Source organism: Lacerta agilis, chromosome 8 (genome assembly GCF_009819535.1).
Source record: "Lacerta agilis isolate rLacAgi1 chromosome 8, rLacAgi1.pri, whole genome shotgun sequence".
Lineage (NCBI taxonomy): Eukaryota > Metazoa > Chordata > Lepidosauria > Squamata > Lacertidae > Lacerta > Lacerta agilis.
This window is the reverse complement of record NC_046319.1, coordinates 1,134,453-1,154,635: the sequence shown is the minus strand read 5'-3', so window position 1 is coordinate 1,154,635 and position 20,183 is coordinate 1,134,453. Positions and strand designations below refer to the sequence as shown.

At 47.2% G+C, this 20,183-nt stretch overlaps 1 protein-coding gene across 1 annotated transcript; it reads left to right on the top strand.

Moving 5' to 3' along the window:
* The first annotated feature begins 1,833 nt into the window (after nucleotides 1-1,833).
* Nucleotides 1,834-9,897, top strand: LOC117052213 (S-adenosylmethionine synthase). The gene is made up of 8 exons (XM_033158997.1): nucleotides 1,834-2,002; nucleotides 5,182-5,259; nucleotides 5,373-5,495; nucleotides 5,594-5,706; nucleotides 5,817-5,960; nucleotides 6,123-6,341; nucleotides 6,772-6,954; nucleotides 8,082-9,897. Exons 1-8 carry the CDS (start codon nucleotides 1,921-1,923, stop codon nucleotides 8,217-8,219), a joined length of 1,080 nt encoding a protein of 359 aa, XP_033014888.1. The 5' UTR covers nucleotides 1,834-1,920; the 3' UTR covers nucleotides 8,220-9,897.
* The last annotated feature ends 10,286 nt before the right edge of the window (nucleotides 9,898-20,183 follow it).

Genomic DNA, 20,183 nt, shown 5'->3' with positions numbered 1-20,183 from the left:
ATGTAATATAAAGGTGAGATTGATATAGTTTCCTGCATAACTAACATCTACTGCATTGTGGGCGTGGGGTAGGGTGAAGGCTAGTAGCTGAATCAATCCCATCTAATGCTGTGTGATGGGTAAATTTGGTTTTGTTAGCTTGGAAGCTGATATGCATGACTTCCATTTAGCCCAAAATGACTTTTCAATTTTGTTGGTTTGCTCAGAATTTGGTGTTCCAGGCCATTTTTTTCTGGAATATCATCAATGGGTCAGAATTGGCATCCGGGTGGGTTTTTCTTCTTCTTTGGTGACTTGCTGCATTAACATGATCTAGTGACTTGTGCATCTGCTGTTTGGCTAGCTCAGGAGTACAATAAATGTTTTCTATGGGTTCTGGGTGTGAAGGGGTCAATACAGCAGCATAGCATAGGTTGCCAGCACCCGGGACAGGCAAGTCGCTGATGCCACCAGAGCGCCCCCCCCCCAGCCAAGTGGTACTATGCTGTGCCGTCTGACCGTGCAGGGGGAGCCCGTCTGGTTGACGTGGCCCTTGGTGGAAGAATCCCCCCTCCGCAAAAGGGGGTTGTGCCTCCTCACAGGGGTGCCCACTTGAATAAAAGCCCCACCACACATAATCAATCATTTGAATGGCACTGTCCATCAGCTTGGGGGGCAGTCCTCTCAGATATTTTATTAGGCAGGGCAAAGACCCCCTTGGCTCCATGAGTTGGTTCCTATGCCACCTCAGAATTTTGTGCAATGTCCATATTTTCATTGGAGAAATGCTGGGAGGGTATGGAGTTACCTGACCCATGAGTAATCTGAAGGCAACCCTGTAAAGGGAAGGGTTTTAAAAAAAATGTTAAGTGCGTTGTGTGGGGTATAAATAGTAATACAGTATTATCCTTATGGAATGGGACGTCCCTATTTTCATCAGAGAAATGTTGGAGGGTATGCTGTATTGGAATGACTTCGGTTCTAAAATGCTGCTCTCCAAGGACTGTAAGGTATCTCACTGCTTCGGGCATCAGTTTTATTGAGAAAGGAGGCCTTCTGTTCCGGCCTTTCTGCCTGGCCCCCGCCGATCCGATGCTTGTTTCCTCTGAAGCCCCATAGAGTTCATACGACGGTGGCATCCTTTCAGCCTACGTCTCAAAACACCAAAGCGCTCTATACTTGTGGATCGAATGTCAAATTTAATTGAAAATGTGTTTGTCATGGAGGCGCACTCTCCAGTATGCTTGCTCCGAGAGAAGGAAGCGCCCTGTTTTGCGGGCAAATAAGTGGCCAACTGAGGCGAGCGAAACTGGGAGCGACGAGCCCCGTTCAAGATCGCCCTCGGGACAATGCGCTCGGCGAGCGCGGCGCCCTCAGCGCTGCCCTCGAAAAAGGCGAGGGAGGAAGGGACCCGCGCGGCTGAGCGGAGGGAGCCAACATGGCCGCCCTGCCCCTCCCCTCCCGCTGCAGGCCTCTCCTCCTCGTCCTCGTTGCCCGCGCCGGCTCCCTCGGGGGGGGGTGGGCTCTCTTTTCCGCGCAGGGGAAATGCCAAGCAGGCCGGCGCCGCCCTGAGGAGGTTCGGGGAAGGCGGGCGCCGCGCGGCAGGAAGAGGGGCTGCGCACGCGCACGGCTCGAGTCCCCGTGAAGGGCGGCGCCAGCGGGAGCCGCTTCGTCTGGAGGGAGGAGGGAGCAAGAGGGAGGCGGCACCCCTCCCCCCGGGCAGAGGAGCAGGAGGCGGCGCTTCGCCGGGAGGAGGGCGGGGCCAGGCGCTATAAATGCCCGCGCCGGAGGGCCGGCTCCTTCATTCCGGCGAGGGGCCAGAGCTGCTTCACCTTCGGGTCACCGGCATTCGCTTGCTCGCTTGCTTTGTGGGCTCTTCTGCCGCGGCGCGCTCCTACCACGCTTCCGCCTCGTTCTTCTCAGCGACTCTCCTCCGGCGCGATGATGAACGGTTTCCGCGACAGCAGGATCGATGAGGGCACCTTCCTCTTCACCTCAGAGTCGGTGGGGGAGGGGCACCCAGGTGAGCGCCCTCGCGGCAGGAGGGGGGCGCGCGAAAGACCCGGCTGTGGGGCATTGGGAGGAGCAGGGGGCGCGCGCGGGCGACCGCTCTCTCGCTGATTGGCTGCTGTGCTGTGGCGCGTGCCCCCCGGCTGCCTGCCTGCCTGGCTCGTGTCCGGCTCTCGGAGGCCCGTTTCGGCGGCTGAGGGAAGGGGAAGCGCCACGAGGGCGCGCGGGGGGGGGAGGGGGAGGTTGGAGTCTCGGGCGTCGCTTCCAGGCTCCGCTCGGCCGCCCCGGACAGGAGCGGGAGGTTCCCCGCTGCCCCCCTGGATTGCGGCAGTGATGGGGGGGCAGGGTAACAAAGGGAAAGTGCGCGATGGCGGCATGGGTGGCAGACGATGGAAGCGGGCTCGGAGCGCGCGCTCCCGCCCGGTGACGGGGACGCGCCCCGCATTGCAGGCGACCACGTGGTATCCGCATGGCGCGATCTTGGGAGGGACGATGGATGGTAGGAAGGGAGCAGCCCCTGAGAAAACGGATTTTGTGTGTGTGTGTGTGTGTGGAAATGGAAGAAAGAAGCCGGAAGCCCAAAACTGCAGCGTGGGTGCGTGTGTAAAAACGGGGGTGGGTGAGACAAGGGTCAAGCGCCTGCCTTTTAAATACAGAAGCAGGTACGCCATGTAAGTACGCACAATCACGTATCTGTCTACGTTACACAAAGTCAAAAAGCAATTCAAAACTACCCAGAGCGGAAGTATATTCGTTGTCGGCTCCAAACGGTCTAGATGCCCAACGATGCTGGAGAAGGAGGAGGAGACTTGCGCTTTCATTGTCCTTCTCCGCCATGATGTCTGGGCAGAGCCTGCAGCATGGATAGAGGGAGGGCTGGAGTTGAGAAGGCTGCCTCCGAACCTCGTGTGCTTTTTTGCACTGTTCTATGGAATGCCCTTCTAAAGATAGCCTTTGCCAGGAGGCTGCATGGAAACAAGGACGCTTTGATGCACGGGAATTCAGCTTTGGCCATTTCTTTTGCTGCAGGAAAGGGGGGGCCCCCATCACTGCCGCACCTCTGTTTCTGCCATGTGGTGGTTGAACCCATGTGGCTCCATTGAAGAATAGCACCTTGTAGTGTTTTCATTGTGGGTGGGGGACAACTGCTGGATAGCTGGCTTCTTTTTGCCTGAGTAGTATGCAGAGAACAGGGCAGAAAAGCATTGTTGGTGCTTTTTTATACTGTTTTCCAAGGCACAGTGAATGACACCTGTTCTTCTGACTTCGAAATCCACAATTCTAAGTGCCTGTTCTTCATACCATCTAGACCTTTGTTCCCTCTGTAACTCATTCCCTTGGGGAGCTGTTTTTGTTTCTTGTTCAAAAGTTGCCCACTATTTTTATGTGCTTAAATGTCTTTAAAATATTCTGATTTGGGCTTTCTGACCATGTTCAAGTTCTTTATACTGTGAAACTAGTCAAATGGGTACGCCATGCAACTGAACTTTATGTAGATTAGGCATTTGTATTGACAACCTAATACCTCTTGACAGAATAAACATTTGACTGACTTTAAGCACAATATTCACCTTTGGCAAGACTGCTAAATCTGCCGTTAGAGCTGCTTCTTTTCTGGCTTAGGTGAACTCCAAACTGGAGATACATTTTATAATATTGTAAAATGTTCATTTGGTACTAACGGTGTGTGCACTGATGTGGCAGCTGCATATCTTCTGTCTCAGACTTAGCCATATTTAGGAATACTGTGCTGGTGGTAATTTATCCTCACTGCCATCTTGTTCTCTCTGGATTAGATATAGGATGACACTAGTCTGCATTTATAGCCTGTAGCCATGTGTATACAGACAATGCTTCTGGCAGTAACTGGTTCTACACATTAAACAAATTGACGGCTTTTGAAGTACGCCTTAGAGTTTCTGCTAAATAAAGACTGGCATGTTGGGGCCTCAGAGGTACCGAGATGGCCAAATCCTTACCGTTGAATGAAATGATAGATCAGATCTGAAGAATGGCTGTGTCAGGCTGTGTTGATCCCTGAAGCATATATAAGTGGTTGTAAAGCGTTTTGGCATTCCAGACTTGAGTGCTCTATAATAAATTTCATTACAGTGTGGGTTGACAGTCCTGGTTGAAAGCAATTCTAATTTCAAAATGGCAAGTACAGTCGTACCTTGGAAGTCGAACGGAATCCGTTGTGGAAGTCCATTCAACTTCCAAAACATTTGGAAACCAAAGCACAGCTTCTGATTGGCTGACTTGGATGTTTGAGTTCCAAAGAACGTTCGCAAACTGGAAAACTCATTTCGAGGCTTGCTGCATTTAGGAGCCAAAACCTCTGAGTACCAAAGCATTCGGGATCCAAGGTATGACTGTATTACTGTAGATCAAATTTAGGGTTAGATTATATAGAGTTCTAGAGAACTGAGTGGGTGTTTTGTAACCAGGTGCTTTCGTTGTCCTTATAAAAACTCAGTCATCAATGCAGTATTGCAGCAATTGAATCTTTATGCCAGGATGCATGGTTGGGTGTGAGGCATCATTTGTAAAGGGCAAATATAAGGGCATCTTAAACAGTGCACTTTCCATGTGGAAACCAGCGGGTAGGAAATACAGAGAGCTGCAAGGTTTAGTCAACCAAAACTAGCTTGAGATCTGAGGGGCACCTGTGCAATTCTGAGGGTAATTTTGTTCGTGTGCCTAGAGGGAATGGGGAAAGCTTGAACTTGTGCTATCAAGCATTGGCAAGTTTTGCTTAATTATAATTTCCCCCACTTCATTCATCGCTGCCTAATTACTTCACAGGGTTTCTGCTGAACCATTAATTGTGAATGCTGGGTCTTTTTGTTGTATTGTTGGTAGAAGTCATTAATGTCAAAACTAGCAGTTGCAACAGGTCAGCACGAACCAGTGGCTGTTCCTAAACCAAGGTCTCCTATAAAGTCCTCTATCCATGTCTGTTACCAGAAAACAAGCAGATCAAGCTTTCCTGGGAAGGGAGTTCCATATTAACACAAACAGCTGTTTTTTAATTGGTTGGTGGTGCCAGGAAAAAAGTGGTAAAAGGCTAGCCTTAACCTGCATGTTGTATAAAAACATCAAACCTGCATGGGTGTTGGCTGAACACTTTAACACGTGAAATAGTGGCAACCTTGAGGTCTGAAAAGTAATGGAAGCTGTTTCTGATTTTAGATAAGATCTGTGACCAAATTAGTGATGCTGTCCTTGATGCACATCTTAAACAAGATCCAGATGCCAAAGTAGCATGTGGTAAGTTCCCTTGACAATTATGGGAAGAAATGGAATCTATTGGGAGTGTAGTCAAAGAACTGCAACTCCTCTGTACTTTGAGTTGACAGTGCTGGTTCTGTATTATTTTGCAGAAACTGCTGCAAAGACGGGAATGATCCTTCTGGCTGGGGAGATCACATCTAGAGCTGCGGTTGACTATCAGAAAATTGTTCGTGAAACAATAAAGCACATTGGCTATGATGATTCCTCAAAAGGTAAGCAGATTGGATTGCTTCTGGCTGTTTTAATTTTGAATAGAAATGTTGACTGTTAATAAGATTAAGGACTTACAAGCATTGTGTGTGTGTCCTAGGTTTTGACTACAAGACATGCAATGTATTGGTTGCCCTGGAGCAGCAGTCCCCTGACATTGCTCAGGGAGTTCATCTTGACAGAAAGGAAGAAGACATTGGTGCTGGGGATCAGGTTAGTGTTATAAGAGGCTGTGGATTACTCAAAATTTGTTTGTGATGTGCATTCTTAAAACTTCATCTTAGGAAGCTGAAATACATATCTTGGTTTGGTTACAAAAATAGGGCTTGATGTTTGGCTATGCTACGGATGAGACTGAAGAGTGCATGCCTCTGACTCTTCTCCTTGCACACCAGCTGAACGCCAAACTGGCAGAGCTTCGTCGTAACCATACCTTGCCCTGGCTACGACCAGATTCTAAAACTCAGGTAAATGTTTTCTTTCACTTACGTTGTCTTAACGTTGAAAGGTCTTGAAAATGGAAACCATAGTCAATCTTCTATTGAGGCCTTTTAAACTACAATCAAAGTGAATGAAGAACTTGGACATGAAATGATGCAAAATTTACGTTTTCCTTGATTCCCTTTTAGGTGACCGTGCAGTACAGACAAGACCGTGGTGCAGTCATCCCTATTAGAGTCCATACAATTGTTATTTCTGTTCAACATGATGACAAAATTGGGCTGGATGAGATGAGGGATGCCCTGAAAGAGAAAGTGGTCAGAACTGTTGTACCTGCAAAATACCTGGATGATGATACTGTCTACCACCTGCAGCCTAGTGGCCGTTTTGTAATTGGTGGCCCCCAGGTATGATGAAGGTTGGATTCTTGTCCCTTGCTTAATCTGTACAATTGTTGGTACCTTATTGGAAGATCTCAGCTACAGCATGACAGTTCAGAAGCATCATGCTTTTATGACAAATAAAATGCCTTTGCTGCATATGCCACCTAGAGTTCTAGTGTCTACAAACACAGCAGAGTCTTCTGTTTCTGGTAGCTTTGCCTTGCTATAGACTAGGGGTGGAGAGCCTCTGAGCTGCCACATGTTATTGGTCTAAAACTTCCATCCTCACCTGATCATGGGCCACGTTGGCTGGGGGCTGGTGCGATTTCACTATCTGGAGAGCTATGGGTTCCTCATTCCAGGCTTATAGACAGGTGGAACTGTGTCCAGTCAGATGTGATCGACTCTGCAGGAAGGTTGGCAAATAAATAATGAAAAAAATTACCAATTTCAGGGAGATGCTGGCTTGACTGGCCGGAAGATCATTGTTGATACCTATGGTGGCTGGGGAGCTCATGGAGGTGGTGCTTTCTCTGGTAAAGACTACACAAAAGTTGACCGTTCAGCATCTTACGCTGCCCGCTGGGTTGCAAAGTCCCTTGTGAAGTCTGGTCTCTGTCGGAGAGTGCTTGTTCAGGTATGTTCAGTCTATTGGTTCTGGGCAACGAGATGCATTTTCCCAAGATTTGCAACATTAGTGTTTTCTTTAAATAAGTATTTGGGGTTTAAGATGTTAGACTTTGATAGTGTAGTTGCACAATTTATTTGTTGTTTAGTCGGTCAGTCGTGTCCGAATCTTCGTGACCCCATGGACCAGAGCACGCCAGGCACGCCTATCTTTCACTGCCTCCCGCAGTTTGGCCAGACTCATGTTAGTAGCTTCGAGAATACTGTTCAACCATCTCATCCTTTGTCGTCCCCTTCTCCTTGTGCCCTCCATCTTTCCCAACATCAGGGTCTTTTCTAGGGAGTCTTCTCTTCTCATGAGGTGGCCAAAGTACTGGAGCCTCAACTTCAGGATCTGTCCTTCTAGTGAGCACTCAGGGCTGATTTCTTTGAGAATGGATAGGTTTGATCTTGCAGTCCATGGGACTCTCAAGAGTCTCCTCCAGCACCATAATTCACAATTTATTAGAAGCTGGGAAGTGTGTAGAGTTAGCACTTGCATGGTTTTTAGGCAGCTGCAGTGCAGCGGAGATGTAAATCAGGTGCTGGTAATGCTCAGCTGTGTAACAGCTGCTTCTGAAAAATGTGGTCCTTGTATTAATACACTCAGCATCTCCATGATTCTTGCACCTGTAATCAATGCCACAGTAAATCTCAAATGTGGCCTTGCAGTGGCCAATGCAATCCTTGCCAGGTTTATTAAGACTACAGCTCCCATCATCCTTGACCATTGGCCATGGTTGCTGGGACACATTTCCAACTCCTGCTCTAGCAAGAGTTACTTGGTTGCCATGTAGTATTTGCCAACTTGATGTGTGGCTGTACCATTAGGTGTCTTTCCAAAGCTTTGGTTCTAAAATAAACACAGTAGGAAAGGTAAATTGGATGAAATAAGCATTCATAATTCAGTCTGGAGATACAACTTAAGGATTAGTAGTAAAAACAATTTGCCCAGGGAGTGTGGGTTGAAAGGAAAGTTGAGAGGAAGATATTGGAATAATGGTGTGTGAAGAGGGAGAAGAGAAATGGGATACCCTACAAAGTAGCCGAAAGTACACATATTTTAATGCTTTTTGTTTATATTAACTTTGCTCTTAGGTCTCCTATGCCATTGGAGTGGCCCACCCACTGTCAGTCTCCATTTTTCATTACGGCACCTCCCAAAAGACTGAGCACGAGCTGCTAGACATTGTGAAGAAGAACTTTGATCTCCGCCCAGGGGTTATTGTCAGGTAAAACATGGTGGTGCATGCACATAATATTCAGACAGATAAAAAAGAGGTAATAAGGATGGGTCTAGGCATAAACAAGGCATTACCATTTGGCAGTCTGCCCTAAATGTACAAGATGTTGCACAATCTCCGACCATAGATGCTTGCCAAAACACCTAGTCTCCTGGGGAGTGGTGGTCACAAGTAGTGGAGACAGTTCCCCAGCACTGCTGTAGAAGAGCTTTGGGGTGGTTCATTTTTCTAGAGATAAGACAAAGTAGTGCTTGCTCTTTAATATGTAGTGGTTAAAGCAGAACGGTGTGCTAGTCTGTGCCTCTTTGTCACTGTATAGTAAGGCAAATTACAGTTTATGATGTGACATACCAGGGGAAGCCACAGAAAATGAAAAGTATCTTAGAAGAGCACATTTTGGGGCAAAGGTGGCTGATAACAAAGGAGCTGGTTGCTGTCTGGCCATGATCCCAGCCAGTTTGGGGAGTTGGGAGTTGCACCATTGGCATACATACCCAAGATTGAAAAGCTATTCTTTTTCAATGCAGCAAGTAATAGATACAGTAATATTAAATCCACCCTTGCAAAATGGCACAGCCCTTGTGGCTCTTGCACTGATTTGGATACCCCAAAGTATGGATAGTGCAGGGATATGAGGATTTCTGTGAGTTATTACAGACTTACCTTGGGCACTTCAGTCATGTGCTTTTGAGTATTAAAGCTCATTTTCCAGAGATCTTCTGGGTATTTTGGCCCAACCACTGACACTCAAGGCCAGCTACGTTGTACTGTCCTGGACTCAAAGTGTGAAGTTGTGGGTGCTTAGCTCTGCAAACATGGGTGTTCTGAGTGGTGCTGCTGCCTACATTGACTAACTGCTTCTAAAAGCTCCAAGCTGGAAGTAGGCAGGTTTGGTTGTAATATGAGCTGATTATTCAGATAGGGAATACCATTCCCAGTGGAGAAACTTGTGGTGATCTACAGTTGGATGTAGCCACTCATAATGGAGGGTAAGTATTCTGTAATGTCAGTTGAGCCCAGGGGCTTAGTTTCCTTGGGATGTATTTGCATTGGCACCCAGAATTGGGAGCAAATGGGTCCCATCTACTTCTGTGTACAAAGTAGCCGTTGGTCCATGTCTTGGTACTACATATAGCATTGAACATCAAGTGGCCCCTTCAGTGTAGCTGGTTTTTGCTTTGCTTGATAAATGCCTTGTATTGAGTTACGGACTTGTATATTCCAGGGATCTGGATCTGAAGAGGCCTATTTATCAGAAGACTGCAGCCTATGGGCACTTTGGTAGGGACAACTTCCCATGGGAAGTTCCCAAAAAGCTTAAATACTGAACATGTTGGGCTTCTTTCCCCAGACCTGTTGGTGTACATTACAGAGAAACCTCCAGGCTTTTCTGTGGGAAAGAGCCCCATTCCCTAAACTGGTCCTGTCCTCTGCTCTTAATTTGGCACATTCTGTCCATTGCCATGAATACTAGTCCTCCGGGGACCGCAATTGCACTGTGCTTTCTCCTCTTCCTGGTGTGCTTGACGTATGTGTAGAGCCAGTTGAGCATAGGCGCTATATGTAAAACAGAAGAACAGGCTGTAGTCAAAACAGTGCTTCAGTCTAATCCTTTGTCTTGCCCAAAGGCTAACGAGAATTTCCTTTCAACAATGAGCAAGATGTCCCCCCCCCCTAATGTGCACTGCGTGGTTTCATAGTCTCTGTCCAGATATGTAGAGCAGGATGGTGCAATGACTTGGGCTCCCCCCGCCCCCCGTTGATCTCTTGTGGGTGAGTCATCGCCGCCTTAGCAGATGTCCCTGCATGCTCCGCAAGTTCCATTTTGGAACTCGAGTCCCGTGTGGTTTTTTAATTGAGGCAATTTTGGTCCCACAACTCATGGTAGTATTCTCTTAAAATCAGTCAGCACCATACCTTAATCATTTTCTGCTCTTATCTTCTTGGGGGATGTACGTAATAAAGGTGTTTTTTTTTTAAATCCTATGCACAGTTTTAGCACTAGCCAAACCTCACCATCTTTTATTAAGCGGGCTCTTGGCCAGCCTTGTGATGTACTGCAGAGAAGTCACAGGGTTGTACCTGAGGTCTGTAGGCTGCATACTTTTGGCACCTGGAATTTTTTTCTGTAGAAGAGCCAAGAATTTCATGTTGCACAAAACTCCCAGGGTTTATTTTCAAAGCCAGGTCCAAACCATTCTGAAGTACTGGCGTAGCTACAGAGAAGCCAGTTCCCTTCAGAGTGTAAATGCATTTGGAAAGGACGTGGGGGGAAACCCTACATACTTGAAATTTTTTTAATACTTGCTTATTTATTGTGTTTGGGACAGGGTGTGAGTACAGAGAAGCCCTGGTCTCAAATGGCAGCTTTTTAACTTTATTTTGACACCATAAATTCCTTGACAGTACCCAGCATTCCCTGATAGGCCAAGGTGTCCTACAGAAAAGCCTTGGATCACAACCTGCAGGGGGTCTGGCTTGTGTAAAACAGGGGAGGGCAGTGCTCAGGATAACTGGCCTTGGGAGAGGCTGACTTGGCTGGTGTTGTACAGAGAAACCAGCTTGTTTACCTGCCCATTCCATGGCAAGTGTCCTAAGCAGGAAGTGCCTTTTGCGTTCCAATTTTTTTCTGGGCGTTTATTACGTATGTCTGGTTCTTGAAATTCCAAGTTGATTTTAAAGTTCTTAATAAAGTGCTAGGTTCTATCTTACTGTGTTGTGTGTCTCTGGTTTGAATGTCAAGGTTGAAGGTGTACTAAATCAGGAATAAGAGGCTCTTGCTATAACTTGCATTGTATGCAGAAGAGGGGAAACAAAAGTTGAGCAGGATGCATTTTGGAAGTTTCTTGAATGCACACCATTCTTTATGAATTCATTAATACTTGACTGAATCCACACATGCAGAATGCACACTGTGCTGTTGTCAACTTGTGCAAAATTGGTTATGTGGGTGGCAGCTTAAACAGCTGTGCAAGCAACAAACATAAAAAACTATGGCCAAGTAGTTATGCACATAGATCACCTGGAGCTGTAAGGGGGAGGAGCTAAGCTTCATGTACTGCCGGTAGCACCACCACCATTGTGGCAGCAACTACTGTACAGAGAAAGTAACGAAGGTGAGAAGAAAAAAGGGTGTCTGAACAGACCACTTGATTTGCAGGTACTAACCAACTTCCCAGATACCACCCACTTTGCTGGCCTATTCTGAGTGTTTGAAATGTTGCTATTCCATTCATATTTTTAGAGCGGGTTGACTTGGAGTTGACTTACTCAATATGGCACCAGCCTGCATATGGTGGGGTGTGCTGTCTAGCTGCTACTTTATTGAGCTCACTGATGCTACTCTCCAGATAGCCAGAAGCTTTCTCGGATTGAAGTTTTATTGCACTGTACAGCTTGTTCCCTCCTGCAAACCTGGTGCAATAAGGGGTGAACATTCTGAGGTGCATTTGGGTTGAACATTCAGCTCACTGCCCAAGCCCATTGGTTCTGTAACTGACTGGAAAGCACATGCAGATCTTTGCCAGTATTCTGCAATGCAGGAAGATGGTTGAGATCCCTGACACTTGCTGTCCTGCTCTATTTCGCCAAACTCTTTTCTTTTGTGAGCACTTAATGGGCTCCTATCCTGGCAGGAAGGTTCAGATTTGAGCAGGAACAGTTGCCAGATGTGTCTCCTTTGTCGCTGTAAGGCATCATTCAGCCCCACCTTCCTGTCATCTTAGATCTAGGGGTCCCCTCCAGGCTGGTGTTATTTTGTAAGTGTGTTTTGAACATGCAATAGTAATGCATTAAAGATTTGTTTTTGGACACGGTTGCATTTTCTTCTGCAGTCTTTCCCCAAATTGCAGCATTATTGCTGCTTGGAGGTTTTTTTTTTTACCATGTTCTAGACGCAAGTGGTACATTTGTAGTATAAAACATATTCCATTCAGAAGCTTCAGGACAAGCAGCATGTTTGTTGGGGATGGTGGGAGCTGTAGCCTCGCACCATCTGGGGACCCATGCTTGAGAAACACTGGACTGTTGGATTACAACTGATGCATTTGACTCCACTACTGGGTCACAGCCTCAGCTAAGGAGAGGTACAAAAGTGGTGTTGTAAAAGGCTAATTTTGGTCAAGGCAGTCTGCAAAGGCACTAGGGAGCATCCATGAAAGTAATGTGGCCCAAGGCCGACTGTTCAAAACTATTTGCCATCAGAACAGTAGTACAGGTCTTGAAATATGTATCGGGTGTCGAAGGCCCTGAAGAAGTGCATTTTCAGCACGTGTCAGATGCTATACATACAATAATCATTAGGTGCACCTTTGTGGGGAAGGATGTTTTCTCCAGTCCGCCATTCCCTGTGCTAGAGGGCTGTTAACATCTGAGAGTTTGTAGGGAAAGAGACATGGTATCTGAAAGGGCTTCTAGTATAGTTGCAAAAAGGCCAGTGTGACATCAATGCGGGGGGGGGGGCAAGTAATCCCTAGTTCCAGGAAGGCATCGTGGAGAACAAGGCTGTTGGCTGCAAGCCATGACTGTACTACCTCAGCTATATGGATGTGAGCCTCTTGAATTGGGCCTAGAAGCAAACGGGCAACCAGTGTTGCTGTTTTAAAAAAGGGCTCATTGTTGTGGGAGCCTGTCACATTGTCGGCTGAGCCCAGTCCCTGACCTACTGCCTGTGTAAACTGCTTCCTCAGCTAAAGCCTTTAAGCTGCTTCCCCACAGCTACCAGTCTGTGGTCCTAAAGTGTGTCAGGCAGGCCTGTGAGATACTTTCTAGGCCTTGGTGGCAGCTGTCAGTCTGAACAGCAGCTTTGTAGCTGTGGTGAGATTTTAGTGTGAGTGCAGGAACATGCAGAAATACTGTTTAAGCAAACTCCATTGAAGTATTTCCGCTTTGCCTGGCCTGTAAATTGATCCCTCCTGGTTCTAAACTGCTGGAGTGTGAACTAATGAGTGATCTAAATACATTTCTGTATCATGGGCTCCATACAGACCTGGGCTGAGTGCTCTCCTTCCTTCTGGTGGATTGTGGCCTGAAGCTGCAGTTCTGAAATAAGCTTCATTGTAAACTAATTTTGTAGTTAGCCTTTAAAATAGAATGTCGGTTATTCATTCACACACTTCAGTGCATTAAGTATTCATAGCATTCAATTTATTCTATTGTTTTTCAGACCTCATTTGCAGCATTTTAGTGAAACAAAATGCAGTTGCAGTGCTAGGCTGTTGCACTATAGAAAGGGCAAACTGCTCAGTTTTAGGACTAGTGTCTTACTGACAGATTCCTCCTCGCAGGTTATTTTAATATTTTCCGTTCCAATGTCTTGGGGATTAGTTATAATTTGCCCTTAACAGTTTCCTTCTGTCAGCACCCCCTTTCCCCCTTTTATAGCAGAATACCTCTTATTTTGCAATTAAGAAAAAATAATACTGAAAGGGAATCTAAGATTACACCTTGCCCAAGCAACAAAATTAAGCAGCAATTGATTGCTGTATCACAGCTATTCTCATCAGGGAGCAATAAGATGGGTTCAAGCTACAAGTAGGAAACTCGCCATTGCTGTAGACTTTGCTGAATAGGACTTAATTGTGAGCAAATGTAAGAGGATCTTGGCTGTGAGACTTGCTTGATAATACAGAGCTATTTTAAGTGCTGTCTAGAGCCTCCCTTGTTAATCCAACTTGCTATGAAAAAGCACTGCCGTGGCCACACTAGAAGAGAGCAGCAGTCGTGATGGAACGGGTTGCATGGGATACACTTGGTTGAAAACAATATAGGCACCTGCTGTTAAAAACTGAATGACTCTTTCAGTGACCTGGGAAATGCATTGACCTGTAGCTGTGTCAGAGTTAAGTCCCCTCTGCTCTGTAATCACTTGGTAGTCTTGGGCAAGACCCTCCAGCCTTGGCCTCTCATCTGCCATATAGAGGTAATGTTATGGCCTGTCTTACAGAGTTGGTATAAGGATTATAAGCTAATCAATATGAAACACTTTGAGCACACAAAAGCAGCAGAGAAATTCAACCGTGTGGATATTTATAGAACCACTGTTGCTTGGCAAATCTCTCCAGATAGGGAGTTCCATACATCAAGAGGCAGTGTTGATCAGCTCAGTTGCTCATTCACAGAAGGTACCGGTAGATCACTGGACAAGGCCTCTTCCACTGATTTTAAGGGAAGGAAACAAGAATTTTGCTTGCTTGCCTGTGTATTAAGTGGAGCTGGGAGCAGCATTTTAAAAAGCCAGAAGAAAGATTCAGCTCAGAGTATCTCCATTGGCAAGTCATTCCATAGAGTGGGTGCCATTCAAGCAATAAACCTGCTCCTTGTGGCTGCCCACCATTCTTCATGGTGTGTAGTGTTTCAGATGTGGAAATGAATGGACAGGGGTCCCAGGTCATTCAGGCTAACACCAGCATCTTGAATTGACCCTGCAAACTAGGAAGTGGTGTAGATGGAAAAAAAATGAGGCATAGCACTTTCCAGGTAAAAAAAACATAAACAAAACACAACCCCACAGCCACTTTGATTTGCTACTGTAGTTCCCACACTTTTCTCCTTCCACACTTGGTAGCCATCCACATGTTGGAATCCAGTTCCCATCAGCCCCCGGCAGCCAGCAGGAAGGATTGCCAGGAGCTGTGATCCCAGCACTGCCCTTCGGCTTCCTTCAGGAAAGTTTGCCAGCAGATGGTTTTTTTTGCGGCTTGATCTGAACCATATTAAACAAGAACACCTTGTTGCATTTAGTGGGGGTTATTTTTTAGTCTGCATAGGTTTGCAGTATTTATTATTTACTTGTGGATTTATATCCTGCCATTTAACAAAAATTCAAGCAATGAAACGGGTTGCTAAAAGGAGCAGCAAAAGTGAACCTGCTAAGACTATACACTCCTTTGGAAGAGGCACTGAATGGTACAGGCAGGCATAGCGTGTCGCCCAAAGTATTTTGTCCCCTTTCCCCAAGGTATTGCTGCCTGAGTGCTCTTGTCAAAACACTAATCTTGTTCTGCCCACTGAAAGTAGTGCACAGGTGAGTGCGGCGGCATGTCAAAGAGGCAATGCATATTGCGGGACCCCTGCACTGCCCCCTGGTGCTTAAAGGAATAAGTGTTCAAAAGATTCCTTTTTTTAGGGCACGGCAAACTCCCAACTAGCAAGCCCATTTACTATCAAAGCTCCAGCTTTGAGCCTGACTAGGGGCACAACAGGATAAGCGGAGCGCAGAGACTGGGGCTTACTGACAATGATTTCCTAAACCTGAGATCTGGTGGCAGCCCCACAGGGCCACAGGTCCTTGGGGCCAGAGAAGTGGTGTGAAAACTTCAGCTGAAATTCCACAAAACCTTCATACCGCAAATGTTCTGGGTCCCCCCAAGTCTTTTGCACTACAGCTTGTTCAGACAGCAATAATGTGGTAGTATCGGGGAAGTGTCACAGAACTAATACAACATAATAATTACCACCCATGCCTTATTAATATGCCAAGAACAGCAACAATAATTTATACCCCTTCCCTAAGAGGTCAGCCTTCAGGTGTCTTCTAAAATCATAGTTGTTTATTTCCTTGACATCTGATGGGAGGGCATTCCACAAGGAGGGTGCCACTACCAAGAAGGCCCTCTGCCCAGTTCCTTGCAACCTCACTTCTTGCAGTGAACCACCAGAAGGCCCTTGGAACTGGACCTCAGTGTCCAGGCTGAAGGATGGGGGTGGAGACCTGCATACCAGATGGAGCTGATAGACACAGAATTGACCTGCGCCTCCATGGACAGCTGTGAGTCCAAAATGATTCCCAGGCTGCACACTTGATCCTTCAGGGGCACAGTTACCCCATTCAGCACCAGGGAGTCCTCCATACCTCTGCCTGCCCCCTATCCCCCAGAAACAGTATTTCTGCCTTGTCAGGATTCTACCTCAATCTGTTAGCTGACATCCAACTCCAACCATCTCCACGCACTCACAGGACATTCCCCGCCTTCACTGGTTCTGATTAAAGGAGAGGTAGAGCTGGGTATCGTCTGCATACTAATGAACACCCAGCCCAAACCCACTGATTATCTCTCCAGCGGCTCCATATAGATGTTTAAAAGCATGGGGAAGAGGATGGAACCCTGAGGCACCCCACAAGTGAGAGCCCAGGGGTCCAAACACTCATCCCCCCAACACCACTTTCTGGACATGGTCCAGAGGAAGGAGCGGAACCACTGTATAACAGTGCCCCCAGCTCCCAGCCCCCTCTAGTTCTCCCTAACCTGCTGGAGATCACGACAGCGTGACAAAGGCAGTTTCAGCCCCATGATGAGGACTGAATCCCAGTGGAGGGATCCAAATGGTCTGCATCATCCCAGGCATGCTCAGTCGCCTTGCCCAATAATGGAAGATCTGAGACTGGGCAATAGTTGGCCATATTGGCCATGTCCAAATATGTTATTTTAAGAAGCGGTTTAATAACCGCCTCTTTCAGCGGGTCTAGGAAGGCTTCCTCACAGAGGGAAGCATTCACCACCCCGGCAGAGCCCATCACCCAGCACTCCTGGCTTGCATTTATGAGCCACGATGGGCAAGGATCAAGGAGACAGGTGGTCCGTTTCGCTCCTCCAAGCAGCCTGTTCCACATCCTTGGAGGTAACAGACTGGAATTGATCCCATGCAACTTTGACTAGACAGGACTCTAGTACTCTCCTGCTCTGGCTCTGGTCCCACCGGTGGAGTCTACCTCTTTCCGAATCTGAGCGACTTTATCTGCAAAAAAACGGCAAAATCATTGCAGGAGATCTTGGCGTCCTTACCAGACCCCACTGATGAAGGTGAACCACCTGAAAGAGTCTCCTGCTGTTTCTGCAGATGCAACAGAGGCGATGAAGAAGGTCGTCTTCGCCATCACCAGTGCCACTTGGTAGGCTTGACGTTGTCCAATCCGATTCAGAATGAGTTTTCCACCATCGGCGCTCTAGCTGTCTCAGCAATGTTTTCATTGCCCTCAGCTCCGGGGGAAACCACGGGGCTGTCCGGGCTCCATGCAATCAGAGAGGGTGCTTTGGAGCCAGGCAGTCGATAGCCCTGTTAACTCCACATTCCAGTGGGCCACCAGGGAATCAGCTGAAAGGCCATCGCATGGGATAAAACATCCCCTACCACTCTCTGGAAACCATTTGGATCCATTAAAGGTGGGCGCGTACCATCCAAATCAGTCCACCTCCCTCCTAGAGGGGAAGGTTTGCAGAGAAGTCCAGTTGCACCAGGAAGTGATCCGACCATGGCACTTCTTTTGTTTTGATTTTACTTAGGTCAGATCACCTACATCCAAAGAGGTGAACACCAGCTCTAAGGCATGTCTGCGACTATGAGTTGGGGTCAAACCTACTCAAGAACAGCCCCATGGAGGCCATGCTTTCCACGAAGTCCTGAGCGGCCCCTTGTAAGATTGTGTTGGCGTGGATGTAAAATCCCCTAGGACAACCAAACTAGTGTCTCCAGGAGAACATCTGCCATGACCTGAAGTAGCTCAGGCAGGGAATCCTTGTGTGCAGCAGGGAGGTTGGTACACCAAAACAGAATCCTGTACTGCCCCGATTGCCCAACTTCCAGAACATGCAATCAGAAAACTGGGTCTTCTCAATAGGATGCCTGGTGCAAGCTAATGACTTCCCTCAATAAATCACTGCAAACCCCTCCCCTGCCCATATGACTTGGGTTGCTTTGCGTAAGAGAAACCTGGTGGACAAGCAGTGCAAGGACAGGCCCATCTGCTTCATCCAACCAAGTCTCTGTTACACATGCCAGGTCAAGTCTTCCATCCACGATCAAGTCACCCCCACACACGAAGACACCAGTCTGGAGAGGCCCTGTCTATATACAAATATTTCAGAAGAGCAGAATATAATAGTGGGTATGGAGTTCAGATTGCTGAGTGTCTCAGCTTTCTATTATTAATAAACAAGTTTCTAGACCTCATAGCTGTGAAATTGCTTGAAAATATGGGTCATGCATGCTGAAAATCTCTGAAGCAACAGAGATGGTTTAAGATATGTTTATGTTCTTGCATTTCCCAGAACTAGCAATATCAAAATAAATTATGCGAAATAGTAAACATTGCAGAAGAAATTTCAAAGAATACATTGTGGAGGCTGGTCTGTTTGGGCAAATGGAACACAGCCCCAGAACCTCAGTCTGGGTGGGAGCGCTGTTGCACTCAGGTCCTGCTTGTGGGCTTCCCATTGGGGCATCTGGTGGGCTCCTGTGGGAATGGCATGCTGGAGGAGATGGGCCTGATGCACTCTTCTGCTCTTGCAATCTCCTGCCTCCTTATTAACAACCAGCCATGGGGTGGCCCTGGCTGCCATGTCCTCCTCCTCCTCCTCCTCCTCCTGTGTCAGTGTGGCCTTGTAGAGCTCAGCAGCAAGGAGCAGGGGCACAAAACTAATAGTTGGCTCTGCCTCTCCTTGGCTGATTCCATCTACCATTTCCCTGCCCCCTGAAATCTCCATTGTTTGCCCATAAAATCGTTGTTGTTCAGGAGTCTCAGGTGTGTCTGACTCTTCGTGGACCCCATGGACCAGAGCAACGCCAGGCACGCCTATCTTTCACTGCCTCCCGCACGCAGTTTGGCCAAACTCATGCTAGTTCCACTTCAAGAACACTGTCCAACCATCTATAAAATCATAGGACACAGTATATTCCTAAATGATGTTGACATGACAGACACACCTCTGCAAATACCCTTCGGATGCCTGTTCTATAAATGAGGTGATGGGGCTGAAGTGTTTGGTGGGCTATACCACTTCAAGACTGCTAAGATGGATTAGGCTGTGAAGATAGTTGGAGCCATTCCTGAATTGGGATAGTTTGACACAACTGTCCATGCACTAGTAATCTCAAGGTTGGATTACTGTACAGTAATGCGTTCTATATGGGGCTACTCCTTGAGGTTGGACAGGAGGCTTCAGCCAGGATATAAGGTAAGGTAAAGGTAAATGACCCCTGGACGGTTAGGTCCAGTCCACAGACAGCTTTCTGAGTTGTGACCAGCATGACTAAAGCGCTTCTGGCACAATGGGACACTGTGACAGAAACCAGAGCGCATGGAAATGCCATTTACCTTCCTGTCACAGCAGTACCTATTTATCTACTTGCACTGGTGTGCTTTTGAACTGCTAGGTTGGCAGCAGCTGGGACAGAGCAACGGGAGCTCACCCCATTGCATGGATTCAAATCAACCTTCCGATTGGCAAGCCCAAGAGGCTCAGTGGTTTAGACCACAGTGCTACCCGCTCCCTCCTGCCAGGATATTTATTAAACCATGCTTTCAGGATTTGCACTGCCTGCCAATCTGCTGCTGGCCCATGTACAGGGTGTTGGTACTAACATACAAAGCACTAGCAACTCAGGTAGTTTTGTCAAATGAAGAAAACAAAAACACAAAGTTAGACAAATCAAAGTAATAGGCCTTCTTAAAACTGACAGATCACTAGGTCTGGATGGCAAGCACCCAAGAATTCTTAAATAACACAAATGTGCAACTGCTGATCTTCTAACAAAAATATTTAACCTTTGCTAAGAACAGCCTCCATATCTGAGGACTGGAAAGCAGTCAAGGGAACATATTTTTTTTAAAAGCAATCCAGGGGCTTTTTGCCGGAAATTACAGGTTGGTTAATTTAATGTATGTTCCAAGAAAACTAGTGTAGAGTATTGTTAAAGATAGAACTACCAAGCATATGGTTAAACCACAGAGCCTAGGGCTTGCTGATCAGAAGGTCGGCGGTTCGAATCCCCGACAGGGTGAGCTCCCGCTGCTCGGTCCCAGCTCCTGCCCACCTAGCAGTTTGAAAGCACGTCAAGTGCAAGTAGGTAAATAGGTACCGCTCCGGCGGGAAGGTAAATGGCCTTTCCGTGCGCTGCTCAGGTTCACCAGAAGCGGCATAGTCATGCTGGCCACATGCCCTGGAAGCTGTACGCCGGC

Coding starts and splice junctions, on each gene's coding strand:
- LOC117052213 (XM_033158997.1), top strand. CDS start 1,921: ATGATGAACGGTTTCCGCGACAGCAGGATCGATGAGGGCACCTTCCTC. Junction 5,260..5,372: donor AGATGCCAAAGTAGCATGTG/GTAAGTTCCCTT, acceptor ATTATTTTGCAG/AAACTGCTGCAAAGACGGGA. Junction 6,342..6,771: donor TTGTAATTGGTGGCCCCCAG/GTATGATGAAGG, acceptor TACCAATTTCAG/GGAGATGCTGGCTTGACTGG.